The 17,927-nt window shown below is 36.6% G+C and overlaps 2 protein-coding genes across 2 annotated transcripts; one reads left to right on the forward strand and one right to left on the reverse strand.

The window, feature by feature from the left end:
- The first annotated feature begins 991 nt into the window (after positions 1-991).
- On the forward strand, positions 992-11,848 carry LOC112575512 (folylpolyglutamate synthase, mitochondrial-like). Its single transcript, XM_025257434.1, has 13 exons — positions 992-1,241; positions 4,662-4,793; positions 4,981-5,099; positions 5,419-5,533; positions 5,748-5,990; positions 6,272-6,349; positions 6,569-6,713; positions 7,203-7,307; positions 7,535-7,632; positions 7,957-8,009; positions 8,222-8,297; positions 8,711-8,780; positions 9,379-11,848. The coding sequence occupies exons 1-13, from the start codon at positions 1,002-1,004 to the stop codon at positions 9,726-9,728; spliced, it is 1,824 nt and encodes a 607-aa protein (XP_025113219.1). The 5' UTR covers positions 992-1,001; the 3' UTR covers positions 9,729-11,848.
- On the reverse strand, positions 11,598-17,748 carry LOC112575514 (folylpolyglutamate synthase, mitochondrial-like). The gene is made up of 13 exons (XM_025257436.1): positions 17,695-17,748; positions 17,093-17,221; positions 16,599-16,717; positions 16,223-16,337; positions 15,789-16,031; positions 15,482-15,559; positions 15,079-15,250; positions 14,674-14,754; positions 14,456-14,553; positions 14,233-14,285; positions 13,741-13,816; positions 13,050-13,113; positions 11,598-12,673 (listed from the first exon to the last, which is right to left on the reverse strand). The coding sequence occupies exons 2-13, from the start codon at positions 17,195-17,197 to the stop codon at positions 12,372-12,374; spliced, it is 1,506 nt and encodes a 501-aa protein (XP_025113221.1). The 5' UTR covers positions 17,198-17,221; positions 17,695-17,748; the 3' UTR covers positions 11,598-12,371.
- Positions 17,749-17,927: the final 179 nt, after the last annotated feature.

Consider the following 17,927-nt stretch of genomic DNA (forward strand, 5'->3'; position numbering starts at 1 on the left):
TGAACGCATTCGTACGCACATATGCATGCACAGAGCGAGCAAACCGGCAAAAACAATAACAATAATATGCGTTTTTATTAACCTGGATGATGTGAAGTACAATGTTGTTTGTGGCACAGAGCCCTGATTTCTCTGATCGCCCTAACGATGGGAAAGCTATGTTAATCAATAAAGAACTACAAAACAAAATGCAAGGATCGCTAAGATATGAATAATTAAAAGAAAGTGTACAATAGATCATGATTATAGTATTTATTGATATTCATACACCTAGATTTACTTACAGTCATGATGTCGAAATGTCCGGCAGATCCCCGCTGACCCCATGGCAGAGTGCATGCAGTGTAAGGTAGACTACTGCCTTTCTAATGTTTGCATTTAGGGATCAATCCCTTTATCTCCCCTACATTTTAACTGAGCGCTGAATTTATATCGATTACTATGCTGTCGTTATTATCAACACTACTTCTTTTATGTCATTTGAAAATATTCACCTCTTAAGCTATTTTTTAAATCTGAATTACGAAAATGTATACTTCTTAAAGCAACTGCAAATCAATATAAATATTTCCGGTGTAACCTATTTAGTTTCTAGTGCAAGGGACTGTACACGTAATGCTCTTGGCATTATTCTTTAGTAGTAGCTTCCCTTTCAGTAATTTTGCCATAGAGTGTACATTCCATTTGAACAATTTGAAACTGTTCAGTGTTTGATCCGCTAAAAATTGTGAAAATTTTCTAGTGCTTCTTTCTTCCAAATAAACTCATTTGTTTTATTTATATATTTATATCATATTTGTTACGTTAATATTCTTCTCGGTTTTGATAGTTTAGAAGAAATACCTAATGTGATTAAATACTCTTTTAAACTTGAGTTATACGTCATGCGTATAAGTAAAATATAAATATTTGAAGGAATATGAACCACTGTGACATTTTTTTCATCATTTATTTTACGAAACTTGTTTTTTGATGGGCTCTACTTGGTTGGTATAAATACTATGGCGGCACGTGGGTGTTTTCATTCGGCTCTCGCCTATGGTCGTCAACTGGCGGGAAGTTCCACTGATTGCGTTAGGCACAGCGTTGTCGTGCCAACAACGAACACACAGAATCGTCTGCTACTGAAGCGATCACTTTCACCTCGTGAATCATCTATTCGAGGAATGGCATCTGGTCCCGTAGCAGACGCCAGAATAGCCAATGGATTGACAGTTTTACAGCGTACGTCAAAATACGAGGTAAACAAACGCAGGAATTACTGAGTGAAACTAGTCTGAGTGCTTGACAACCAGGGTGCTGCAGTCGCTTTTAACACGTGAAGGCATTTAAAAAAAAATCGCGCGCGTGTGTGTGTGGATTTTTTTAAGGATTGTGTTTTGTGTTTCAACACGAACAGTGATTTTGTGTGTGTGATTCAGTACCAACTTAAATTTTCCAGACTTCATTCACCGTAGTTTAGGCATTGTTAGTTCTTAACATTTATTTATGCTCACATTTTTCATTAGTAAACAGAAAAACCTAAAACGTCTTATTTAATGATTTTTTGAGTTAACTGAATGGAAACTAATCTTAGTTTATGAACCTCACCTTTGGAATTTTCATCCTGTTTACATACATTCTCTATCGCAGCTGTCAAATTCCCTGTAAAGATACACTTCTGTTGACATTATCTTCATTAGTGTAGATAGGAAATGTCACTGACATCCAAAGTAACACATGCCATATCTGTTTAGTGCAACAGCATTCATCCTGCTTGAGATGAAGGCTTTTGTAACTTCACATACAGGCTATACCCTGTGAGTGAAGGGGACGGTGGCTCCATTCCTCTATTTTTTTTTTCTTTTTTTGGCTACCAAGACTGTCGCTAATTACACCCAGGGCCCTTAATAAAAAGGAGATTATACAATACTAAAATAGCATGGTTACTGTGCATATGTAAACATAGGCCATTATTGAATGCTTGCTTAAATGTATGTCCAGGTCTTTTAAGACTTTCAAAGATATCAATAAGTATACGCATAATTTTTTTCCTTGTAGAAGAATGTAATGACAGAGAGACAGCATTAATTTTTCAGAAAATTGTATATACTTTGCTTTTGGACATTTCATTAAAAGGAACACTTTAAAAGGGCAATTGCTTGACCTTATACCAACATTGTGTTTTAAATTTAATGGAATAACTTCACATAAACTTCACATAAACTTAGACTTGTTAAACATTTTCAGTCACTACAGCCAAATTGTCATTAGGTCATAACAGTATTTTAAAGTGGCAAACAAGTGTAAATTGACCTCCAAGTTAAAGCAGTAGTGCAAGATAGATTATTAGTGTAATTGGAGAAAAGATACTTTAGGTAAATGTAGCATCTAGAATCAACATTTTTTGTTAAATTCTTCTGTTAACCACCTGGACTTTAAAGTGAGTTTGCAATGAAGTGCATTTGAAATGGAGAGAAATGTGATGCCATTGACCCAATTTTCGACTTACATAAGGTCGAGGTTAGGCATTTGTCACAATAATTTTAGAATGGGAAAGCTGGTGCTGGAAGGAGGCTGGTGGGGCAAGGGATGCTGAGAGAGGACAGTAGTGAAGTGTTGTGTTATACAAAAGTGTAGTTCTTAAATTCTGACCTTTGATCACATCCTGGTAGGTATCTGTTTGGTGTGCAGCTCCATATTTTTCATAAGCACATTTAGAATGTATACAAGTGGATGAGCATGGGTCACTCTTAGTTTCATCAATATTTCTTATGGTTTTTCTTTCATCTAGTCAGATAAGATGGAATTGTTTACTTGCATGTGTGTATGTCTTGTGTGCTTTATTTCTCCAAATGGACAAAGTAGAGAAGAAAAAAGTGCAGGACTTTTATCAGTCTTGGGATAGTTTATTTCACCATTTCATTATAAGTACAGAATGGGACTTTGGTACTTAGCTTTCATCAAATTATTGGTTTATTAAATGCTCTGTGCGGTTTAAAAAAGCATTGTTGAAATCATAGACAAAGTAATATTAAATGCCTTATGGAATTAAATATGGGATCCTCAAATAGAAGCAATACAGAATCAGGACTGTTATTCAACACAAGGCAACTTGTCAAGAAAGCTTCCTTGTTTTGTCATTAGGTGGTGCATTCTTAAGTGTCTGAACACATAATGCCTACTTGTATTTTGTACTGCATGCATATTAATTTGTATTAGTGAGTATGGAATTATGATCAATTATCAAAAGGCAGAATCATTCTTTTGGTGCAAAATGTTCTAGAAGAGCATGTGAATAATTATGTGATAATTTTGCTTTAATTGTGCTTCATTGGTTACTAGCAGGAATAAACCAAGAGCTACATTTAGCAGAATTGAATTGCAATAGATAAACAGCAACAGACAACGAGTTACATTGCTTAATCAATACTTATATATTCAAGTTTTCAGAAATGTAATCTGTGTTTTTGTTTGAGCTTCATTGTGTGTTTTGTTTTGTGTGGTTGTTAAGGGAGGCATGATATATAGTGGTAGTTTTTTTTTTCTAATTTGCAGACACTTGATTGGTTTGGAAAGAAAAAATTCTTATCTCTGTCTAACTTTATGGTGGTTTTGTTCAACATTTTTTTTATTGATTTATTGGTGCACGACTCATCAAAGAATCTTAGAACTGGCAAATTTCCAGTTTCTTGTAAACTGCCTGTATGTGTGGCTTTCGTTGGTGACTCAGTTACTTTGAGTGTATTGCTGTATAAGTTTGGTGCATGAAGGGATAAGAATAAATAAATGAGACAGAGAGCACTTGCAGAATAAGGACATATGCAAGTCTTGAGCTTGAAATCTTTTTTGTGCCCTTGTAGAACTTAGAAAAACACTCAATGGTTAATTTTGGATAACTGCTTAACTATCCTAGTTACAATTGATTTGCTATGTAATCATAGAGTTATGCTGAAGTTTTAATGTGTTGTCAAAATTTAGCCTTTGTTAATAATCAATGAAACAGTTTGAAAATTAAAAAAAAAAATTAATTCGTTTTTGATTTTAACAAAACAATTTAAACTGTTAATCTGTTCCATTTTAAAGCATCAGCAATCTAGCTGCTTTTGGTCATGGCAAGCCTATTTTGAGGGACTGGTGTGTTGTTTACATGAGTGAATGACTGGTCATTTCTGACCCACTTTGGCCAAAGAGAGGTGAAGTCTTCTAGCACGTCAGCCAGCCAGGAAGTGTTTTCCTTAGAACAGATACCCATTCCCCTCCTCATCCTGTCCGGTGTGGAAAATCAGCTTCCGGCCAGCAGTGACCATCCTGAGTATCATTTTTGGAGAAGCAAATCAGAAGATGTACCAGTGTGTCAGATAGTTGAGGCTTGCATGACAAAATACAGTGTGCTTAAAAATGCAAGAACCATTTTTCTATGTATATTATAAATTTTTCATCTAATCCCTAATAAGATATTTTTACGCATTAAATTAAGGGAGACAAAGAATAGAATAGCTTACAGAAAACTGCAAAAGTGAGTATTTAAGGAGTTATGTGCCTTACTCTTACTGATATCTTTTCTTTCTTTTTTTGCTTAGATTTGATTTGTGTTTTCAAATTTGTTTCTCAGCTCCTAAAGGTATTAGCGTAGAATTAATAAGGGTGTTATAAGCCAGTGTTGTCTTTGATTTTTCCAGGAAGCTATTGTGGCCTTAAACTCGCTACAGTCAAATGCAGAAACAATACGCAAGTCTCTTGCAAACCGCAATGAAGCAAGAAAGCAGAACATTCCACAGATGATTAACTTCCTGCACCGTGTAGGACTATCTGTGAGTTTCGTAAAGTAAACTTATAAGTTCGTGGTCCTACTTGACAAAATAACTTTTTTCTTCTTGTTACTGAGATGACTGACTAGTAAAGGAGGAGTTTTGTTAACCTTTATAAAACATCTTTTTATTCATTCATATATAATGTAAATATACAGGCTGATGAATGACAAATTAATTAATGTTTCAGCTGGATGCTGTTGACAATTTGTCTGTAATCCATATCACTGGCACCAAAGGCAAAGGATCAACATGTGCCTTTGCAGAAAGCATCTTGCGTCACTATGGTTACAAAACAGGATTTTTCAGGTAATTATTATTAGCCATTTGGTGTCACATGTCGCAAACATCGCAGTCTTCTGTGGGGTGATTAAGTTGCTGCAGCAAAAAAGTTTGCAGTAATGCATTGTTGATATTGTTATGAACAAAGAGACAAAGAATACTGTTATATTGTACTTGTTACTTTAAAGCATCAAAGAACTCTCTTTTCCCTATCATTTTCTGATCGAATTTAAATATTGGAGTACCACATTCTTCAAAACGGGAGCAGTGTTTAGCAGCAGATAAGACACCTGTTTGTCATCTGTGAATGATAGACGGTTTGCCTGTTTTCTTTTTTACCCATTAGCTCCCCACACCTGATTGAAGCCAGAGAGAGGATACGCATCAATGGATCTCCCGTAGACAGAGACACCTTCAGCTCCTGTTTCTGGGAAGTTTATGAAAAACTTCTTAAAACAAAGGTAAATCTTCCTCTCTCTTTCATTTTTGGTACGGTTCCTTCCGCTGTTCCACTCACACTAGTTTTCTTTAAGTCACTTTTTAAAAAAAACTTTCTATGTTATTCTGTTGTACATGTATATCAAAAACAAGCTTGACAGTATTTCCTCTTGGCTTTCTTATCTTCCACCCCCACCTCTTTTTTTTTATTGTTATCGAGAGGTTGCTTTGTTTCAGGAACAAAATGAAGGAATCATGCCCCATTATTTCAGTTTTCTGACTACAATGGCCTTTCATATATTTGTTCTTGAAAAAGTGGATGTAGTTCTTCTTGAGGTTGGCATTGGTGGTCAGTACGACAGCACCAATGTAGTCCGCAGACCAGTGGTTTGTGGTATTTCATCGCTGGACCTTGATCACACCAACTTATTGGGTAGTACACTGGAGGAGATAGCATGGCATAAGGCTGGAATCTTTAAGGTGAGTGCTAGTTAGTATGCAATCCAAGGTATTGTAGAGAATACCTATCTCCATCTTAAAACATATTAACTTTATTTACTTTTAAAAATAAAACTGCTTGTTAAAATTTTTGCTTTGGGGCTTGAGTGTAGGCTTTGAATCTGCTGACCTTGCATGTTTTTAACTTTTATTTGCAGTCAAAAGGGGTAGCTCTTGCATTTTTGTTTTTGTCTTGTTTTAATTTTGGTTTTGAATAGGGCAAATAAATATAATATGTACTTTATGTGATAATTCTGCAACAGGCTGGAATCACAGGTATTACAGTGCCACAGACTGACTTGGCTCTGGATGTGATCCTGAAGCGCTCTCAGGAGATTGGGGTATGTTGTTCATATTTGCACCCTTACCTGACAAAACTTCAGTGAATTTTGCATAGTGGTCTTTTGTTGATGCATCTTAGATGGATGATAGTGTGCCATCAGTACTGAAGGCACCAGTGAGACGAGGAACTAACAAATTGCCTGGCATCATATCAAAGGTCTGTGTTACTGAACTGTTACATCATCTAACATGTTTTCCTTGCATGTGCTGTGTTAAAGTGTCCCTTATACGTGGCTGAACCCTTAACTGCAGAAGATCTGATGGCTTACAAGTTGACGCTAGGGATAGCTGGGGACAGACAGGTGTATAATGCAGGATTAGCTGTTCATCTTTGCCAGGTGTGGCTGAACAGCAGAAATCCAGGTAATGAGCTCTTTTTTTTTTGGCTCTCTCCTTAGGTGTGCACCCATATGTAAAAAATTGAAGTTTCTTTGCATCTGAACAAATCGGCAGTTACTACAGAAATTCGATCCTTCACCTACTTTGGAAATTATCTCCCTTGCCCCACAACCCAAAGAGGCTTGGGAAATTTGAGGATTTGAGGTCCTGTAAAGTCTATAGTAATGCCTATTATTTTTAGTGTTAACTCATATAACAGGGAGAGGTACAGGATAAGTCATCCAGAAATCATGATTATTTCCAGAGTCATGTGTTTCTTTTTAATTCTGTGTCTGCTGCAATGATCAAGTTTACACACACATTGTTAATATATAGGGTAATACTTATGAAACTTACATAAATGACAAAATCCTATTTTACTTCATTCAGAAAAGTATTTTGAGTATTTCACAGTTAAGGACAGTAGCCATTAGAAATTCTGAGTCATATAATCGATTACATTCTTTGGCTCAGGTCTCGGAGGTCAGATATACCACTTGAAAAACCAACCACAAGTGACATCTATCTCCAGCATTCCTCGTTTAAACAAACATCAGCTTACGAGAGAGATGATAACTGGTAAGATGTGTTTGTGTGCATGTGTGCATCCTCTTATTTGCAAACATCTTGCTTTACCATACATTCTTCACTGTGTGGAATAGGATGGTGGGGAGGTTAAACAAAAACATTGTCAATTGCAAAGGAACTGACATGTAAGAGTTATTTATTTTAATGGGTAGCTTCTTGCATGCTTGATGCATTTACATAATGATAAAATAAGGGTTTTTCAATTTTTTGTTTGGCAGGTCTGTCCCAGTGTAGTTGGCCTGGTCGTAATCAGACAGTTCGTAAACCAGGTGTTACTTACTACCTTGATGGTGCACACACCACTGACAGCATGCAGGTAATATAAAAATTATTCTAATTTTACCTTGATAAAGATGTCTTTTATTTAATTTACTTTATGATCTAGAAGGTTTTCTTTAGTATTTATTTTTACGAGTGTACATTTCTTAGAATTTAGTTTTTGTTTTGAGTTTTATGCTTTCATGTGCATGCAGAATCATTTTTAAGAGATCTTTGTTGGACTAAATTATTCTTCAGTGATCTGATCGCTGCCAGAAAAATTGTTGTTTCCCCAGCTTCACCCCTGCCAGAGACAGTAAGAATTGATCATTTTGATGTTTACTGAAAAATGATTATCTGCATTTTTTTTCTCTATTTGCAGCAATGTGTGAGGTGGTTTTTGCAGGCAGCAGACACTGAAAAAGAAGTTGTTGGGTAAAAATACTTTTGTCATTATTTAGGCAACCTTAATGAAGGCTAAGCTTGTTTTGCTTGTTGCCTATTCAATGAATGAGCAGAATGTTAAAACTCATTTCTTTCCCGTTATACTTTGCAGATCACAGCTAAATCTTTCACAGAAGTTACTAAATAACCAGAAATATTCTGTTTAATAATTCTATTTAATAATACTGTATTTAATTTTACAGGGGCAAAGTATATCGTTCCCTTGTCTTCAATATGACAGGAGATCGGCCTGTGTCAACATTACTCGAATATTTAAAGGTGAGAATTGGATGTTTTGAAAAAAAAAACGTGTTCACTGTTAATAGGAAGAGGGTGAGAAATAATATTAAGTTTTTTGGAATGTGTATATTACATGTTTCAATGTATATGCATGTTATATTGCATATTTTAGAGAGTATGTGAGAAAAGAGGATGAATGGAGAGAAAAAAATTAACAAAGAACGACAAAGACAAAAGCTAGAAATAAAAAAAAAAAAATCAATGCATGGATTTTCAGTCTTACTGGATTGAGATTATTAAAGAAAACTTACTTATCACAAAGCACTTTCTCATAGTTTGTGTCCACTTGAATGTGTGTTGGTCATACTGTTTTTAGTTTTAGCAATAAAGTATCATTGTACACAGAAAATTGCTTATGGATTTTTTTTCATTTTTGTATCGTTTATTTCTAGGGATGTGGCTTTAATAGCGCAGCATTTTGCCCAAACATTTTGTCTACAACTGCCAGTGAAAACATTCCTGGTGAGTTTTAACATGCACTTTTATTCTTTCTTGACTAAAAGAAAATTGTGAGGACATATTCCCAAAGGAAATTTCAGTTATATAAAAAATATTAATCATTGAGTAACCTTTAGTTCAATATTATAAATGATTCTGGTGATGTAATAAAGTGCAAATTTGTTAACCTAGTTTGAAATGCACTTGGTACTGAAATCCCACTTTGAATTAATTATGAGGGTTCTACTTTAGAAATGTATTACTTTGCAGGTAACAAACATATTTGATGCTTAGATGTGTGAAGATGGTTCCTTTTAGAGCATTTCATTTCTCTATATGTGTGCATCTGATTGGTCCATTATGTGGTGTGGTCCTCTGACACAACAGTTAAGCACTTGTCACCAGCTCAGTGACGACTGGTTGTCCTAGCTTCAGATCTTATTTTGAGCACTCTGTTCTTTTACTGTATGTGGCAAATATTTACAGAGCTGTCTGCATTATTGCTATGTATCTGTTGGTGCTAGCGCCACATAAAACAAGTTTTTCTTCCCTGCTTCTGCTCCCCAACCTGCGTTGGTCCATTATGTTGATCAGCTATGTTTTAAATACCTGAATTTTGCAGACCAAATGAATCTGACTGTGGAACAAAACACCATGTTGAAGACGAGTGCACGCAATCGAATGACCTGGGATGATCTTATGAGGCCCGACTCATTACCCTCGGCTGCCAGTAATGCAGCCCAGTGCATTTCAGCCAATTTTCCCTGCATATCCACAGCCCTCAAATGGGCCACTCTCAACAGAGACATGTCTTTCTCAAGTATTGCAGCAGCTGATTCACGAAACAAAGATGACTCCAAGTTGAGAGCTGATGAGAGTCCTGACCATGTTCAGGTTCTGGTGACAGGCAGCCTACACCTCGTGGGGGGTGTTTTGGAGCTTATCTATCCAAACTTTAATGATGCACAGTGATATTGCAACACAATATTGACACTGCTGAACATAATATTCATAACGATATGCAGATTAATAAATTTCAGGGGTGTCTTCTTGGGTGTTGTATCTTAATTGTTTCACAGATATTAAAAGGTGATTAACAGTATTGTTTGTTGTCACTAGCCACTTGCTGTACACATCCATATGACTTATGGATTAAGTTTTAATGTAGTGCAGGGCTTCTTCAGTGTTAACCTGTTGCACAGAAAGGAGCAGAACTACACACAAAAGAAAGATGATCCTCATCTCAATAAATTTGCAAATGAAGGAGACTTTAGCACAGGGCTTATAACAATGAACATGATTATTTCCAAGTCTAATGCAGGATGAATGTTTCTTAAAAGTAAAAATCATTATGTTGACAATTGTAGTACCAGCTAATTGTTTGGATTTCAGATTGCTCTTGTAGGTTACTTCCCTTCCCTTACCAAGTTCTTTGTCGCTAACATGCTTGGTATGGTACAGCTTATAAGATGTGACAATTTTAAAAACTTCATCAAATTTTGCCTGTGATCAGTGGTATTACCATCAGCAATAAACTGCAGCTTCACTGTTGTCATTGTTTATTGTAAATGTGAAATGTCGTTCCATCCAGTTTACCTAAAATGTGGCCTTTGCCTGTCTTTTACTCAGTCTGTGTTAATATGCCCCATTGTCATTCATGTCATTGTATGCAGGTGATCTATTGACTTTTTATACCTGATTTGTCTGGTGCAAATATTGTACATATCTCCACAACCCTGTTTCTTTATTAATAAAATGATATTGAACAGGTTACATAAAAAGGATCTCGCACACTCATTTTATTATTTTGAACTGTGCATGTTTATGAAACATTGCTCAGTAACAGTGTGAATAACAAATATGTTAAAACAAATAATGTTGTTTCAGTGATCTTCTGTATGATTTTATTGCTTGGTTCAAGTACAAATGTGATATTTGGTGGATATTATCATTTTGTAGTCTGTGGGAAAATAAATGCAGGAGTGCATGTTTGTGTATGCATGTGTTTGATTGAGTGAGACTGTAGAAGAAAGATCTGTGGCATAAAATAAGAGTCCATATGATGAAATAATGCTTAAATTGTGTTTTGCCAATCAACTGTAAAGATCTTGTAACCGGCAGTTTTAAAAAGCCATCTGTGTGTCTGCACATTTGAATCTTCATGAAATAGAAGATGACTGTTTTGTATAATATGTATAATAAGTTATATTAAAAATAATTTTTTAAAAAATTTGAACCTTTACAGCACTTGGTTTGATGACTGGAATGATTTTATAGGAAACTATTGAAAATCAGATTTGATTTTCAGTGGTGTTCAGAGAAACAGCATCTTGAATATTTCAGCCTACCTAAACATTTTAATATTATTAACTGTTTACTGATGCTGTTTTTAATTATATTTAAGTAATAATGGCTGTTAAAAGTAATAACCATGCTAGAATTAAAACTTCAAAGGTTGTCATGCTTTTATTATTGTTTTCATGCCACGAATGTTTAACAGAAGTAGCATTATCAGAGCAAGGATCACAGTCCAGCATAGAACATTTTTATGTTTAACATGATTTTCCTAATGTCTGCTTGTTAACTGTTAGATGAAAGCTTACATCCTATGCAAGGTGTAAATTTCAGGTACAAATTACAATGATTATGAACAGGATCATGGCCTTCTGTATCATAAACATGTTTTTTTTAGTTCATAATATGTTCTCATTAATTTTGATCTATATGTACTGTATTCTTGAAATGAATTATGCATTTTTATTGCATATAACTCATAAACATTGATGGCTATATTTAGCAGCGACCTAAGGAAAAGATCAGTCAATTTAAACATGTTTTTTTCCTGTGGCCAGTACTGGAATTAATGATGAGACAGTTAAGCTGTCATTCTGATGCAGGACTTAACTGAATAATTTTTATCAAGATTATATTTATATAATTCTACACGCACATGCGCTTGGTTTAAATGCTTTCTTACTGCTCCATTTCGTTATTTTATTATTTATCTGAAATATTGTTTCACATAAAATAAAAGTGTATGAGAGAGAAAGGATGAGTGGAAAGATTAAAATAAAAGAAATATTGAAAAATTACTAGTAAAGTCTGTCATATTCTGTACTTTTAAATATTTTTTTTTCTGCTTGTTATAAATGCAAGATTTATATAGCTCATTCCCATAAGCGAGCTTGCTCTTACCACTTGAGACAAGAACAAAACTTACAAGGAGATGAAGCATAAACAACAGAACAAAAAGACAAATAGGAAAAGGCTAATGAAATAAATCATAAATCAAAGACTTATCCAGTCTTATAAAGTAACTTTTTATGTACATTTGGAATGCAAAACATTAGAAAATGAGTTTATAGAGAAAATAGTAACCAGCAACACATTTAAGAAAAAAGTATCAAAAAAAAAAAAAGTGGAAACAAGATACATAATGTTCACACTATGAAAAATGAATAAAAAAAAAATACACTTAATACTTCTGCTGCTCGTGAATAATTTTCTGTTCCTTCTGCCTGTGGATGGCATTTTCTTGTATAGCCCCTACCTTCCTTCTGGCCTGCCATCAACTCACTGAGGTGTAGAGGCCTTTCCATAGTTCCTGTACCAATCTCAGTCATTGAGTGTGGGATAAATAATGCCTAGAACGTCCCCCACCAAAATCAAACTTCCGGTGACCAAGACCTGCACGTGATGGAGGTCACCTGTTGCTACCTGAACGGTGGCCGTGACGTCACAGCAGAAGGGCTCCCTGTCGTGTGTGGCCCACTTCAGGGCCGTGGAGATGCACGGAAAGTTGGCCGACTGGCAGCTAGTCCCTTCCTCTGCTTTGGAGACCAGGTCATCCCAATCCTGGCGGTAGGAAACACTCTTTTCCAGTATCGTTGTCTTTGGGTGCTTGAAGCTGACCTGGTCTACAAAACAGACCAGCGAATAAAAACCTCCCCAAAGGTATCAGCTGGTGAGACCAAGGGTAGAAATCATTCGTAAATCAAGAATATTTTATCAAAAAATAATTTTGTTTCTACCGATCTTTCCTTTTTTTAAAACTGCTACATATTGTGTGTTTTTAAGAGTTTATGGCTGAATCGTCGCATTGTGTACCATCAAGAAAATTGCCATTGTAAGTACAACTTGTTTGGGAGGATTCCTTAATTATGTCTCCAAAATTTAGGTTTGTGCATACTTCTAAAATTAGAAACAAGCTCTGTAACACATGAAAATGGTTTTAATGAAGACAACGATAAGGTAGCTGGGGAGATGATGATGCACACATGATAAATATCTCACCTGCTATGACCTTTTTAGTAGATGGGATATTTGGGCAGAAGGCAGCCACGTGAAAACCGCAAGGCTTGTGAAAAATAAAATACTAAACATTAGGTACTGTTGCAAGGAATCATGGAAAACATATTTAGCAACAATTCTTGGAAAACTCTGCTCTCAGTAACTACATGCAAATAACAACAATGATAAAAAAATCACTGAAAAGAGAGAGACCCAAAGAGTATACTTCCTTTGTGCATAGCTTTAGAGTAAGTTATTCATTAAAAGGAAGAATAAAGATTGACCATAAAATCATGAAAGCTGAGAGTAAGCTCATGGAGTAGAAACACACCGTTTGTTCATCGGCATGAGGACATGACAAACAAAGATCGTACAGAAGTGTTATTAAATCCATGATATGTATGTCTTAGGACGTATCTCTCTTCCCTGTTACTGCCATGGTGACAGAAGATGTCTAACACAAAGAATACATGGAAGATGTCCCCGAAAATCACCAGTTAATGAGCATCAAATACAGTCGGACTCGTCCCACCACAAGTACAATGGGGGATCTTGTGTTCTACAGGAACTTGAAGGTTAAAAGTTAAGGGACAAAGGTTGACAGCTCACAGCATAACAAACATGACAATTCATTAAGCTTTCGACATCTTAGAAGTTGAGCAGTGGATGTCATGTTTGAGAGAAGACATCTTACCACAAGATGATGGAGCATACTGCTGGCCGACCTTTCACCTGTCATGTTGAAGATCAGCGACCGGGACACTCTGCCGCTAAGAGTAGAAAATAAATGGTCAATGAAGAATTGTTGTCTGTCTTTCATGTAAGATCTCGAAAAAAAGTTCTTAATCACATCAGCATTCAACCGCTAAGTGATATTTGGGAATAACAGAGATATCAGCAAACAGTCATCACTTCGCAAAAAAAAAAAGAAAAAAAAAAAAAAAAAAAAAAAAAAAAAAGCATGGGTCTGTAGGGGATGGGCGAGAGATGGACACACAGACAAAAGATAATTTACCAATAAAGACAATATTTTGTACTTCAATCTTTTATCCTGAAGCCTCAGGTTTCTCTATTTCTCTCTTATATAGTCCACCATATCATCCCACACACAACACACCACCTCCGACCTCCCTCTCTACATTAGTCAAACTCTCCCTCCCTCGTTCTCTTCTTAAGCGGTACTCACTTTATATGTCTCGCCTCTTCATCTGCAGCTTGTATAAACCATCGCACACATTGCTGCACAAGCAAGGAAATTGAGAGGCAGATCAAACTAGGTTAAAATGAACTGGTTTGTGACTGAATAAGAATGCGAATTTAGCTGCAGGTTTCATGATGAAACTTTGGTTAATAAAATTATGAATTCATAAGTATAGAGTTTATTATTTAAATTATTTTTTAAAATCTACCTGCATGCTTTCTATTGTGTGAGCTCCATCCAGGTAGTACGTCACACCTGTCTTTTTGAGAGTTTGAGCTCGTCCTGGCCAGTAGCACCGGGACAGACCTGGATAAAATTAATTTAAACAGGTAAGTAAACCAGATACACACACACACACCCTCTATTCACTCAAACACATTGTCCCTTACATTCAATATAACTGGTATTTTTATTTTCTTTCTTTACCTGTCTTTATTTCTTGTGTGAGTTCCCCAGTGTGCAGACGGGGTATCGTCTTCACTGTATTAAGGCAAACGTGGGGTTCATCTATAAAATGGACACAAAACCAAACAAAAAAACACAAAGAAAAGAGACAAAAACAATCAAACCAAACTTTTAAAAATTCGAATACAAAGGAAGTCATTTAAGGAAACAATTACATGGCCTTCTTTCTATGTAATGTTTAAGAACTCGTTTCTTGTGAACAAAAGAAGGTAGGTGGAGGTTATTCTCTTAGATTTTTAAATTCTCTATTATCTTATTTGTCAACACAGAAACTTGTTACGTGATTCAATTGTATTATTAACATTCTATCAGGTGTTCTAGTCACGTTTAAACATCTGTTGTTACGATTTAAACAAGGTTTATTACCATTTTCTGGTCCCAACGTGCCGTCTCCGTTTCCTCTTCGTCTGAGCCACAGTCGGCACAGGTGGAGAGCCAGTCCTGCATTGTACACCTGCTTGTCACCAGATATCCCAAGAGTCAGACTGTGGGTTCTCAGATCCTCCTCTGTCAGTGGCTCCGCCACGTACAACGGGCACTGTCACAAGGAGGTCAGAGTTCACGAACTTAACATACTGTAGCTTTGTTTATGGCAACAGTAATGTGTCGTGATATGTACACAATAAATATAGAACACTGAATAGATTATAGTATACACTCAAGGCTGATTGGTCTCGGAAGTCCCTGACTGACGTCACGACTACACGAGGACCAATCAAAACACAAGGGACATTATCTGACGTCACGTGCTGATAATGGGGGGACTAACCTGGATTTCCTGGGCACGCTGAAGAATGATGTTCATGGCGGATTCTTCCTGTTGAATTGTCACAGCAGGAACGCCTCTCTGTTCCAAAGACATGATAGAAAGAATATTAGAAAAAAATCGCTTCCTTTTGCAAGCATACCTGCGGATATTGAGAAAAGTTGTGGTTGAGAAGAAAGGATTACATGAACATTGGACCATAAATACGAAAACATGAAGAAAGAAGGAAGAAAGAAATAAGAGGTTCGTCATGATGATGACTACGATTGTGGTGGTAATGGGGGTGAGGTGATGAATAACAGATTTAAACCTTGAAAATGCCAGCCTTATGCCACGCTATCTCCTCCAACGTGTGTCCCAGCTGCGTCGTGTGGTCCAGCCCCAGGGAGCAGATGCCACATGCCACGGGGGTCCGCACGAAGTTGGTGTAGTCGTACTCACCCCCAATTCCTACCTCCAGCAGCACCACGTCCACCTTCTCCTTCACGAACAGGGTGAAGGCCATCACGGTCAAGAAGCTAAAGTACAAGGGCATGGTGCCCTCGTTATCTTCCTTCAACATAAAAAAAGTAAATTCTGTATTAGCCATTCCACTCTTATCTCAATAAACAAAGGCATTTACTCACACAAACAGCGACGGATGCAAGTGCACGTTCTGTTAATAATTATACATATAAAATTCAGCATTGATATCAGCCGAATGCTTTAATTTGTCTTGTCTGTCGACAGAACATGGAGGCTCACCTTGGTGTTGAGAAGCTTAATATAGACATCCCAGAAGTAGAAGGTAAAGAGGTCCTTTGTTATTGGCCGCCCGTTGATTCGAATCCGCTCCCTGGCTTCCACCATGTGAGGAGAACTTAACCAGGGACACAGGTGAATTAGAATTAGTGTTAATGGAGTTAGTAAGGATTGCTTGTAAGGCTAACTGTTTTCTTCTAAGAGTAATTCACCCTCCTATCAATATGTCATCTGAGCTGGACATCAGATGCATCATCAGCCATGCATATTTCTTTTGTCCTCGATTTTAAAATTGTACTCATGGTTTGGTGGTTTGTTTTTATCTTGTGTGTTTTATGTACTATTGAGGAGGTAACAACACCGAATTATCTACTCGCACCTGTAAAAGCCAGTCTTGACGCCATGATGGCGGAGGATGCTCTCAGCATAGGCGCACGTGGATCCTTTTCCTTTCGTGCCGGCCACGTGAATGACTGACAGGTTGTCGATGTCATCTAACTGAATTGTGGATAACATAAATCAACATTAAAATTTGTTTTCCACCTGTTCACTTTCTTTATTTAGAGATACAATACTCTAAAAAATTCATGATTCTTACATAAACACAGGAAAAATATCCGAGATATCAAATCAGAAAACAAACATAAGTTTCACTGTTTCATTGTCTGTAGCCATGACGATGCTAATATAGTCATTATATATAATATATTAAGTACCCGAGCTCTCGGTGGTTAGCGGTGTTTGAAGATATCTCACAAGCTAAATAGGGTTTTTTGGTCCTAGTGTTGGGGGATAACAGTTTATAACGACCTTAACTTAAGTGGTGAGAAGGTAGAATGAAGAGGAGTATACTAAAGGCCTCTACACACTTACCGGCAAGTCCACACGCTGTAAGAAGTTCATGATCCGTCTGACCTTATCATTCTTTGCTTCCCGTTTGCTTCCCAAGGTTTCTCTGGCTGTGGTGACGGTCTGCATGGTGTTGAGGATGGTGATTGCGATCTGTCATTTACAAATACAAATACAAATACAAATACAAATAGGTGGCAATCTGCGAATTGGTTGGTGTGTATTATGGGTTAGGAGATTATCTCCAGACTTTCACGGTCAGCAACTGCTCTCTGACTTTCTCTATTTGGCGATTTTAGTGATAGACAAGCATCATTCTTTTACCAGTAATTCATCCGCAACACACAAGGAGATATAGTTGATGAAGATGCTGATTGGCTGCTTTGCGATCATAATCCAACAAGAATGTAGAAAGAGGCAAAACGATTCCTTTTGTTTTCTCGTTTTACACAACGCACACTGACCTAACCTATGTATACAACACTGATGTAAAGGTAACTGATTTGTATAACTTTCTCTTATTTCGACTTTAACACATTTTCTAATCTGTGTTTAAATAATTTTAAGTAACTCTATTAGTTTTGGAAAATAGTATTTGAGGATTATCAAAACACAAAATCTGCAACCTCGTAACCGTCTTTTTGCTGGAACCTTAGCCTCTTGGCCTGGAGCAAACATCTTGTGGGTGCAGGTTATTAGCAGCCATGAATGAGCTCTGATGTGGAGAGGTCAAAGGTCTGTCTGCTTGGTTCAAACACCCGAGATGAAAGCCTGGCTTATGATTAGCATACTTGTCTTGATGTCATGGGTGCCAAACTTGTAAAAAAAGATAAACATGCGGATAATAACTGTCCTAAAA

The sequence above is a fragment of the Pomacea canaliculata genome, linkage group LG11, assembly GCF_003073045.1.
Source record: "Pomacea canaliculata isolate SZHN2017 linkage group LG11, ASM307304v1, whole genome shotgun sequence".
In the NCBI taxonomy this organism is placed as follows: domain Eukaryota; kingdom Metazoa; phylum Mollusca; class Gastropoda; order Architaenioglossa; family Ampullariidae; genus Pomacea; species Pomacea canaliculata.

What these genes read in the sequence shown, in the direction of transcription:
- LOC112575512 (XM_025257434.1), top strand. Translation starts at nt 1,002, where the DNA reads ATGGCGGCACGTGGGTGTTTTCATTCGGCTCTCGCCTATGGTCGTCAA. An exon ending in AAAAACTTCTTAAAACAAAG is followed by an intron (nt 5,534 to 5,747) that starts GTAAATCTTCCT and finishes GCTTTGTTTCAG; the next exon opens with GAACAAAATGAAGGAATCAT. An exon ending in TGCCAGTGAAAACATTCCTG is followed by an intron (nt 8,781 to 9,378) that starts GTGAGTTTTAAC and finishes TGAATTTTGCAG; the next exon opens with ACCAAATGAATCTGACTGTG.
- LOC112575514 (XM_025257436.1), bottom strand. Translation starts at nt 17,197, where the DNA reads ATGCAGACCGTCACCACAGCCAGAGAAACCTTGGGAAGCAAACGGGAA. An exon ending in AGCGTGCCCAGGAAATCCAG is followed by an intron (nt 15,251 to 15,481) that starts GTTAGTCCCCCC and finishes TCCTTGTGACAG; the next exon opens with TGCCCGTTGTACGTGGCGGA. An exon ending in CACACAAGAAATAAAGACAG is followed by an intron (nt 14,554 to 14,673) that starts GTAAAGAAAGAA and finishes AATTTTATCCAG; the next exon opens with GTCTGTCCCGGTGCTACTGG.